At 34.8% G+C, this 11,005-nt stretch overlaps 2 protein-coding genes across 2 annotated transcripts in view; one reads left to right on the top strand and one right to left on the bottom strand.

The window, feature by feature from the left end:
- The first annotated feature begins 40 nt into the window (after positions 1-40).
- Positions 41-5,379, top strand: LOC128026129 (peptidyl-prolyl cis-trans isomerase A). Its single transcript, XM_052612880.1, has 6 exons — positions 41-315; positions 603-633; positions 996-1,084; positions 1,245-1,341; positions 4,659-4,734; positions 4,828-5,379. Exons 1-6 carry the CDS (start codon positions 175-177, stop codon positions 4,961-4,963), a joined length of 570 nt encoding a protein of 189 aa, XP_052468840.1. The 5' UTR covers positions 41-174; the 3' UTR covers positions 4,964-5,379.
- Positions 5,380-6,522: 1,143 nt separating this feature from the next.
- Positions 6,523-11,005, bottom strand: part of LOC128026128 (zinc finger CCHC domain-containing protein 24) — a 35,797-nt gene continuing 31,314 nt past the window's right edge. Inside the window, exon 4 of the mRNA XM_052612879.1 lies at positions 6,523-10,761. Within this exon, the coding sequence (XP_052468839.1) occupies positions 10,648-10,761 (114 nt within the window). The 3' untranslated portion in view covers positions 6,523-10,647. The remainder of the gene's footprint in view (positions 10,762-11,005) is intronic.

Genomic DNA, 11,005 nt, shown 5'->3' with positions numbered 1-11,005 from the left:
GTGTCGCTGTTGATTTTAACTTGACTCACTTATAGTGCTATGATGGCTCTTGTCTCGACCATAGAAGAACATGTCACGCGCTGTGTGAGTGTGTACAATAGCGTACGCTAGTTATAACCTTGATCGCTGATTTTCATATGTTTTCGTTGATGAGTTTTCAACCCTACAGCAAGAATGTTACAGATGAAAAATCGCTTGAAATATTGCTCCGTGGCAGTGGCTGCGAACAGACTGGTTTCAGGACCGCTGAAGAACCCTGTTGTTTTTCTGGAGATTGCAGCTGACGGCGAGTTCATCGGAAGAATCATTGTTGAGGCAAGTCATGAGTTATTTAAACTGAATGCCACAGTGTTTTGTAATGCAATTTAAATGCATTAATCAGAGACTGTCACGATGAAAAAGCGAGGAAAATAAACCGTTCTTTTTCATGCAGTTTTAATAAATAGTGATATTTATTATTATTGACGATGATTGTAATATAATAATAGTAATACCTTATAAGCAACAACAACAACAATAATAATACATTTGTATAATAATAATAATTACAATTATATTATTAATATTCATTATTCAAAAGATTTCACTTATTTTATTTGCAGCTTTATGCTGACGTCGTACCCAAAACAGCGGGTAAGTAATCTATAGGTTTCATAAAAATAATTTTTAAAAATCATGTATAATATAAATATAATGGTAACACTTTACAATAGGGTTCCATTAGTTAATGTTAGTTAATATATTAACTAAAATGAACGAACCATGGACAGTACATTTATTGCAGTATTTATTCATCTTTGTTAATGTTAACAAAGTAGTTAACTAATGAGCCTTATTGTAAAGTTTTATCAATACAAAATTTATTGTACTATTTTCATTACAAACATATTAAAATGTACACTAAAGATACACAATGTACAATACATGATTTTTAAAAAATCTAAGTAAATTTCATAGTTTTATACAGTTCGGTTTTCATGGTTCTTGTCTTTCAGCAAATTTCCGGGCCCTTTGTACAGGAGAGCATGGCTTTGGATATAAAGGCTCAGCATTCTACAGGATCATCCCTCATTTCATGTGTCAGGTAAACTATTAGTGCTACTGTTAACTTCTGCCCTTTAGCATTACCATGTCTATTTATTTATTACATCAAATGTCATATTATCTCTTTAGTGTTTATTTATTGGTTATGAGTTATATGTTTTGGTCCTTAAGTCATCTAATGATTTATGTTTTGCTGACAGGGTGGAGATTTCACTCATCATAATGGCACTGGTGGAAAATCTATTTATGGAAAGAAATTCAATGATGAGAATTTCAAGCTGAAACACAATGGACCAGGTGATGTCACTCATGTTACTGTACCATACTTACCATGAACTGGCATGAAAAAACTGAGTTAACACCTTCGCATTCCTGTAAAATTTGCCTAAAACATCTAAAGATCATTCCCATCCATCTGTTTCTTTTTTATATAATAGGCAGAAATATTAAGCATTTTACACGAGTCAGGATTTTTTTAAAAGAATCTGTAAAATGATGTAAACATGGCAAAAAGTGTTAGCAATAACAGAGCTGATATATATATATATATATATATATATATATATATATATATATATATATATATATATTTATTTATTTATTTATATAAAACAAACAATGGAAACTTTGTCAGTGGAGGACAATCAATTTCTGTGGAAATCCATAGTACCTTTCTGCATGTGACTAGACATGGTATCTACTCAGTTCCTCTGGGATCTGATTCAGCTCAATTTCATCATTACAAGCCTGTTAAAACTCAATTTACATTCATTTGTATAGCACTTTTCATAATACAAATATTTGCTAAGCAGCTTCACAGAAAATTAGTTTCTATATTATATTTAGTAGTAGCTTATCAGTGGTGACTGTGTCAAGGTGATGTCCTTATGGCAGAAATGTACAGTAAAAATCATGCAGTTAGTTAATGAGATGTATTCAAACAAACAATGAACACTATTAACAGCAATGATTATATGTTGCAATCAAACTTATAGCAAAATCTGGTAATTTTGTATGTTGGTTCAGTGTTGTCATCATCTGAGGTCCTCTGAGGGGTTGGCATCATCTCTACTCAGGTGTTCGGTCATCTCAGATCTTTGTAATGTTTGGATTCATACTGAAGCGTATGTAATTCCTAGCTACCTCGGGATGCCCATCCCATGGCAGAAACAGAGGGAAATACAGAAAATTAGCGTAGCTGCTGTTCAAACCAAGCAAAAAAAAAAAATGTATTTGTTCTAACCAAGCAAATACAAGATTATGATATAAATGATGTGAATGCTTGGCTAAAGAGATGCGTCTTTAATCTGATTTAAACTGAGAAAGTGTGTCTGAACCCCAAACATTATCAGGAAGAAAATAGAACATTGCTGTCCTAGTTACTACCAAAAGTCCAGAATTTTGTGACTTTACGGAGCATGATGGACTGTAGCATGATAGAAGACAAGTTCAGGAGCTAAACCATTTAGGGTCTTATAAGTAAGTAGTAATATTTTGTAACCGATATGGAACTTGGGGTAATATGATCATATTTTCTTGACCTAGTAAAAACTCTGGCATATTTCATAGTTTGGCCATTTTTTTCTAAGATGGAAAAATGTTGTTTTTGTAACATGTGAAATATGATTATTAAAATACAAGTTGCTGCCTAATATAACACCCAATTTTTTTTTTTTTTTTACTGTAGAGGAAGTAACAGTACATCTGTGTAAATGTAAATTTTAATCTAAGAGATTCTGTGTACTGTTTTTTGGTCCGTTCAGGAATTTCTCTGTCTTATCTGAATTTGATAGGAGAAAATTATTGGTCATCCAATCTATTAAATTTTATTTTAACACACTCTGTTAGCTTAGATAATTTAGAAGTTTCATCTGGTCTTGTTGAAATATATAGTTGAGTATCATCTGCATAACAATGGAAACTAATCCCGTATTTTCTAATAATATTACCAAGAGGCAACATTTATATTTAAAGTAGCAGAGGGCTTGAGACAGAACCTTGCGGCACTCCCTACTTTACTTGCTTAAATTGAGATGATTCCCCATTTAAATAAACAAAGTGATAATGGTCGGACAAATAGGATCTAAATCATCTTAAAGCCTTCTCTTGAATACCTGTATAGTTTTGTAATTGATCTATGAGTATTTCATGATATATAACGGGTAGTGAACTCAGGTCCTGGAGAGCCCCTCCTCTGTAGAGTTCAGCTTCAACACTAATTAAAACTCACTTGCCTGTAGCTTCCTAGTAACCATTCAGACCTTGATTCACTTGTTCAGTTGTGTTCGATTAGGGTTGAAGCAAAACTCTGCAGAGCTGCGGCTCTCCAGGGCCGACATTCACCAGCTCTGATCTGTAGTGTCGGATGCAGCACTGAGATCAAGTACAAATAGTAATGAAATTGAGATGCAGCCTTGGTGTGACGCAAGAAGAAAGTCATTTGTAATTTTAACAAGTGCAGTTTCTGTGATATGATGGGGCCTGAAACCTGACTGAAAATCTTTATAGATATCTTTATTTATTTATTTATTTTGCAGGAAGGAGCACGGTTCTTTTTCTACAGTTTTAGGCATAAACAGAAGATTTGAAATGGGTCAGTTATTTGCCAGTTCATTTGGATCTAGGTGTGGTTTCTTGAAGGGTTTCGCACATCACCTACTGTAGAGATAATGAGTTCATAATGTTTGTTTCTTCTGCTACAGGTAAAAACTTTTTCAGTAATTTAGTGGGTACAGGATCAAATAAATATGTGAATTTTGAATTATACATCATCTGAAAGCTGAATAAATAAGCTTTCCACTGATGTATGGTTCATTAGGATCGGACAATATTTGGCTGAGATACAACTATTTAAATATCTGTAATCTGAGGGTGCAATAAATCTAAATACTGAGGAAAATTGCCTTTGAATTTGTCCAAATTAATTCCTAGCAATGCTTCTACTAATCAAAAATTAAGATTTGATATATTTACAGTAGGAAATGTAGTAAAATATATTCATGGAACATGATCTTTACTTAATATCCTAATGATTTTTGGAATAAAAGAAAAATAACTAATTTTGACCCACAATGTTTTTATTTTATTTTTTTGGCTATTGCAAAAAATATACTCCAGTGTCTTAAGACGTTGCAATGAATGAAGCTGAATTATTATTATTTTTTTTGCAAAAACTGCATCTGTTTACAGCCACAAGGTGGTAGTAAGGCTCCCTCGTTAGCAGAAAGTGCTTTTGTAATCTTCAAACAAATGACCTACTTTTTAAGCAAGTCAGAGCCAGCCTATCCTAGTGCATTTTTGGTGCCAGGGGGATCCTAGACCAGCAAACCCTCTTTATAGATTAATATGGGCAAATAGTGTTGGGTTGTGTAATATATGACTGTATGTAATTGTAGTAGAGAGCCGTAACTTACCCAACCCAGATGTTGTCTTCCATCCAGTACCCCCTGCTTCTTTTCAAACTTTTGTTTTTTGCTTTTTGTTTTGTTATTGTGGAACTGTTGATTGTTAGATTTTCCCTGAATCACTATATCGTTAAATTATTAAAAGTGCCAAATTTGCCTATAACAACTCAGGAGGTGATCTGATTTTCTCTCTGTCTCTTTCTCCTAAAGGTGTTCTGTCTATGGCAAACTCTGGACCAAACACAAATGGGTCCCAGTTTTTCATCTGCACTGCAAAAACAGAATGGTACGATGGTGGAAAGGTTATTGGTTTAATTATTTCCCATCCCAAGTGTTAGAATTTTTTTACGGAATTGATGTTCCTGTCATTCTCTTTCAGGCTTGATGGCAAACACGTTGTTTTTGGGCAGGTCAAAGAGGGAATGCAGACGGTCTCTTTAATGGAGTCCTGTGGCCTACATGGTGGAGGAACTGTAAAGAAGATCATCATCACAGACTGTGGAGAACTCAAGTAACAAAGAATGTGTATTCATTTCAATGTGATCAAACGTTCTCACAACAAAAATGCTTATTCATGTAAAGTAAATTATATAGTTTTTTTTTTTGTTTTTTTACATTTATGTTACCTAAGTACCTATTGCCATTTTAATGTGTCTGTCTGTGGATTCATTAAGGTGTTTTATGCTTACTAGGTAAGCAAATGATTCAGTATTTATGGTGATTACTTACCCCTACACAACAAATCTTGCTTATAGGTCAAATGTCCTGGGCCATAAGGAAATTTATACTGTTAAAAATACTTTTTTTTTTTTTTTTTTTTTTTTTTTTATTAGAATAAAAGCTAAACAGAGATTGTTTACTTTCTAAGAACCATGCCAAAGAAACCCCAGGAGGTTTTTTTTTTTAAATAAATAAATTACACATGAAACTGGTTTTGACATATGGAATTTCTTCTAGGATATTTGCATCCTGTGCCCCTTTTTTTTCTTTTTTATGACTCAAGGCTGTTTTCCAGATGAGGGCCGGCTACAACTGCAGCAGTATATCTAGTTGCTTGGCATGCTTTTTAAATCTTCCTGAGAATGATCCCATTCTTTTTTAGTCTATCCAGTGACCAGATTTCCTGTCCACCTAAAGCAGGATATGACATCCTGTTTGGCTATGAAGATTCTCCACCTCCAAACGTTAAACTTTCAGCAAGAATCTTCTGAACATGTTTATACAATAGTTGTGTAGACAGTTGGGAATACGTGTTTGTCAAATGTATTCCATTATAACTGCAGCCAGCTGACTTACACACATACTCTGAAATGAAAATGAGCAGTCAGTTTTAGACGGTGTGTAGGTGTAGCTTATCACAGTAATGCCTTATGAAAGTAAATTATGAACCTTTGTGGAAAACAGTGCTCTTTCCTAAATGAAACCATATGGTGTCTGAACTCACAACTGGTTTGTTTGACTTCTCCGATTGCAATGTTGCTATAGAGACTTTTCTCATTCCCATTCTGGTTAAGTCTGCATTGTTGCAGCAAACTTGATATCATTTGGGCCTCCACCCTCTAGTGAAGTTTAAGAGATCTGGAATGTGTAGACCAATTACTTAAAGCTGGCTTCAAGAGGAAAGCCAGAGTCATTGCCAAGTCCTAATGTTCACGTACAGTTCTCATGTGTTTACAATCATTACAAGTAATTATGTCGAGTTAAAAAATACACATCTGTGTCTTCAAACATGTGCTGTTGCAAAGACGAGGTGAACGCTGAACTAAAAGAAACGCTCTTTGGGCTATTCGACTGTAAATGAATGGGATGTCAGAATGACAACTGTTCCCCAAGGCTTTAGACTATGGTTTTCAATTACACAAGCATCATTCCCAAGGACCATTTCTAAATAATTAATCAGTCCGTACTGCCTTCAGCATGACTGATTTAAAATGGACACAATTTCCCCACACCTAGACACGGGCCAAAGAACATGTTGAAATCCACAAACAAGCTGTACGTATACTTGGCACAGATTGTACAGATATATATATCATTCAGTGCTATTGCAAAAAACAAAAAGAAACAGTCATGATTCACTTAGTCAATGTTTTAATTGAACAAACTCCTAAAAGCACAGTCTTCAGTTTTCCTAACTAACAAATAAGGCACATATCGGAATGCCGTTTCATGGACACAGAGCAACAGATTTCATCTCGTCTCACAGTCTAGCAGATTCCCTCATAAACTCTTTCTGTTGCTCGGTCCACTCCAATATGATGACAAATATTTTACAGACATTACAAACATGAGGGTTAAATCAGTACATTCAGGAAATCTATTAATGGAAAATACTAGGAGTAAATAGAGGCATTTATTTATGACTAGAAATTAGAGAGGTGTATTCTACAAAATATCTCTTGGCAAGAATTAAACGTATTAATATTAAATAAGAATACATTGCACAAATGATGAATCTGAATCATAAAAAAAAACAAAAAAACATGCACATGCAAACTTCAATCCCAAAGACATTTGAAAAATAGTCCGATTATTTTCCATTTTTACATATGAAGAAAAATATTTCACCATCATTCCTGGACTTGGCAGTAACTGGAGACGGCTAACTAGAGCTCACATTTTCATACAGTATGGGCTTGATTCACGAACACATTTTGAACAAGTAAAAGGTCTGTACGTGCAATTCATTGTTATGGTCAATGACTGGAGTTAGTCATGTCTTTTTGCCACTGTTTTGCATCAATAAAACACCTCAGTAAAAAAGCCCTATGACTTACAGTATGAGTCAGTCTCTGTTGTGATAAAAACCGCTGTGACGTTAGAAGGTTTCCTATACATGCAAATCAAAACATAGATGCTGTACAGCAGACACACAAAGATTAAACAACATTGAAGCACATGAATGCTCCTAACAGGTAAGGTTACTATATACCAATAACATCCAGAATAAAAAAACTAAACTAAACAAATAAATGGCTTGTAAGGGCATAATCATTATGTACCAACTTTTGAATAATATTCTATGTAGTCATCAATATTTTCTTCATAGAGTAGCTTCGGCTGCATCTTTTATACAAAAAAAACAAAAACAAAACAAAACTGAATTGTTAAAAAAAAAAAAAAGACCAGAATCCTTCCATAAATATTTCTGTAGAATATAACCAAAGATTATCGTAAAACATCAAAGGAAAGGATAAAACGAACAGCTCTTTTGCATCTCAGCATTTTGCCCTTTTTCACATACAAAGTTTTAATATTGCATCATAACATTTTGAAATTGCTAACTTGATAATAATGGTAATCGAATATATACACAAAACACATACTAGTATCTTTGTAAGGGAAAACAACAAAATCATATCTGGATATCAAACTGCTCCAAAATCTAAATAATCTATATTGTTTCCAAAATACACATAACTTTAATAGAAAATAACAAGTTTATATTGAAAGTGAGCTATAAAAGTCAAGTATATGTATTTCAAGACAAAAACACATGCGGATAAAGCACTTTGTATAATGTTAAATGCATGTACACTGTCAATACCACAAGCTCTGTCTTTCATTCAATATAGAAGAAATCAAGGCAAGCTCAGTTATGTAAATCTGCCTTCAACATTTACAAAACTCAGGGCTGTTATCGTTTAGTCATGTACGTAGTGCAATGCAAGTATTTTGCTATAATAAAGCAAATTGTAATAACAAGACCTCGATCTAGTGGTGCATCTGTTAAAGTGTACAGAACTTGAATTGATCCCAAAGATGCATGAAAATCACTGTGTAGACTACCAGCTATGGGTGATAAGCAAGGATTATGATGAATCCACAGTAATCATTTATTTTACTGTTTGTTTTTTTCATTACGCCATTCATTATGATGTTTATCAAAAGCAAAGTAATTCATTCCAACCTAAATGAAGCCTGAAGAAAATCTTGGCATGTAAGAATGTACGCACAGCAAAGCCATTAGCAACTCCAGAAAAACACAGTTACTAAGAAATAAAGGGTCTCAGAAAAAAAATGACGACGTCCGAAGAACAAAGAAGTGACTCACAGAAACAGCCTTGCTTTTTATTTAACAGTTATCTAACGATTGAATCCCTGGCAGTTTATAGTCCTTGAATTTCCCATCAGAAACTCCAACCCATTTTTGTAACTAAAGTAAAATTAGCTGGTTAACATTTTCAGACATCTAATCGGCTCTTTTATTCCTCAACATCATACATAGCATTTCTTGGCAAAAAAAATAAATGTTCTACTAGACGTTTCCAATTCATATCTTCATCTGAGTTTATCCCAATAAATGAAACTAATATTCAACAGACAATTTGTTGACTCCAAAGATAATTAAACGATTATATACATTGTATCTGCCATGTAAATGCATTTAACTTCTTATGTACATCTAGGGTTAACAACGCGATGATGCCATTTCTCACAGTATCTGTCTATGACTTCCCACTGGAACACGTAAAACTACAATTATTGTTCAGTGATCCTGGGTCACACTCAAATATGATCAATTAGTACTATGTGTGAGCCATAACAAGAGGTAACAGCACATATGAGATCCTGTACACGTTTATATCCATCCAAATATTAACACCCTCCCATCATAATGCTCTCAATAATAATTGTCTCCTGATCAGTCAAATGTACCCAAAGTGTTTTCTCATTACATCTCATAAAAACTCTTCAGCATTACATACTCTGTCCTTATTTTCCTTTTACAACCATATATTTGTCCACTCAAATAGAAAATGCTTCCCAAAAATCACAGTTTAAACGGTGTAATTAATCAGGTGCGTTTGTAGATAACGCATAAATCTGTCGATATGGGTTAGGCAATAAAGATGTTTAAAATTAAGGATTTACAGTAATTCTGAAATATGATCAGAATGATTGTGTTAACAGTGGCAGTTTTTTTTTTTATGAAACATATTTTAGTGCAAGGGCCAAACTGAACACTTGATGTAATTAAAATGTTCTTCACAAACTGTTCTTCTGCGAACCCAAAATCTTCTTTTAAGTCATTGCTGTGGAAAAAAAAGCTCCTTTGGAACTTTTATTTTTAAGAGTGAAGGATGTGAATGACTCATTTTGAAGTTAAAAATGAATGTGTTGCATAATAGTGAAATTAATGACATTTTCTGGAGCAGTGTTTGTATAAGACACATGCACAGTATGTCATCGGAGATGTGTCATTAAAACACACTCTTTATCCTGAGGCAAATATCTCAGTGAAGAACAGGCGTTATGTTTTTAAATGCTAGCATATGTACTGAAAAGCTCACATTTTAACCCCTGTAAAAAAAAACACCTCATCTTTACATAGGTTTGTAAGACGTTTGAAGCAGTTCTCTGGCAACAATTGACAACATACGTAATCACATTTCAAAGGACGGTGACGATCATCCACACACTTCATTTGACTGCGCAGCAATGTAAAGGAACTGATGACTCTGCATTAGCTGCAATGGTTTTGCATAGTTTCCAACTACTCAGTTCAAATGTTATGGGTGCCTCCAGGGCTGCACTTAGCCAACTTGACAAAAATATCTCACATTTGGCAATTCAAAGCGTGCACGTGAAAGATATAAACTACCTGACGCACTAATCCGAAGCATTAGAAAGTTCTATTCTACAGTAGTTTCTAATGGCAAGAGGTGGGGTTAGACAATACCTGTCCAGATACAAACACAGACGAAATTATCCCAGTTTAGTTAATTCAATTGCACTGTGAAACGATATACAAACATAAATAAATATGTCACACAAAAGCTAGGGACGGAAAGTCCATTGTCCCTCTGTTAATTCACAGTTAATATGATGTGCTATTGACCCAAAAACTCTGCAAAGGCACACTGGGCCCTTGTTTGAGCAAACTAACATGACACCTTTAGTGCTTGGCACATCCTTATAGTTCACTTGGCAGGGAGAATGAAGGGAAAGTCTGTAAACACACAATCAGGAGACGCAATGGTGAGGTAATCCACTGCGTCCCGTACGGATAGAAATACTGTCCCAACCATATTCATTTGTCCATTATACACAATAAATGCATCACATGCTGCTGATAGACAAAGCCATTACTAGTGTTAGAGATATTTACATGAATATTTTGGCACTTTTCACTTTTTCTTGGAGCATTCGGTAGGTTAAGCGATGGAAAAGGGTGGAGACGGCCTCGGGATCCTCCTTATTGCACACGGCGGCAGTAGTAGCCCAGGACTTTGCACTTCTCGCACAGATGCTGCGGGTGTTCCTTGCTCTGATCGGAAACATCCAGGCCGTCGGGTTTCTCTAGAGGACGCTGAGAGGAGCAGAACACGTGAATCACACTTTGAGCGCATGTCAGGTTACAACTGAAGATCTCTTTTAGCGCTTGGCTAGACTCTGGAGATATGGTTTTGGAGAAGAAGTATCAGGATGTCATAGGTCCAAGTCTCAAACCACAATGGACCAACTGCTGGGGTGTGTCAGAGATCTGTTTAGAATGGCTGTCAAGAGCCAATTCGTCCTTGTTGTGTTTGCAGTCACTGCCAGAAGTACATGTT

Source organism: Carassius gibelio, chromosome A13 (assembly GCF_023724105.1).
Source record: "Carassius gibelio isolate Cgi1373 ecotype wild population from Czech Republic chromosome A13, carGib1.2-hapl.c, whole genome shotgun sequence".
NCBI lineage: Eukaryota > Metazoa > Chordata > Actinopteri > Cypriniformes > Cyprinidae > Carassius > Carassius gibelio.
Note: the sequence above shows the minus strand (reverse complement) of the source record. Positions and strands in the feature narration are given on the sequence as shown.

Bases quoted from the DNA above. Each gene is read 5' to 3' on its own strand.
- LOC128026129 (XM_052612880.1), top strand. From the start codon at position 175: ATGTTACAGATGAAAAATCGCTTGAAATATTGCTCCGTGGCAGTGGCT. The intron at 1,085-1,244 runs GTAAACTATTAG...TTTTGCTGACAG, and splicing joins TCCCTCATTTCATGTGTCAG to GGTGGAGATTTCACTCATCA. The intron at 4,735-4,827 runs GTACGATGGTGG...ATTCTCTTTCAG, and splicing joins TGCACTGCAAAAACAGAATG to GCTTGATGGCAAACACGTTG.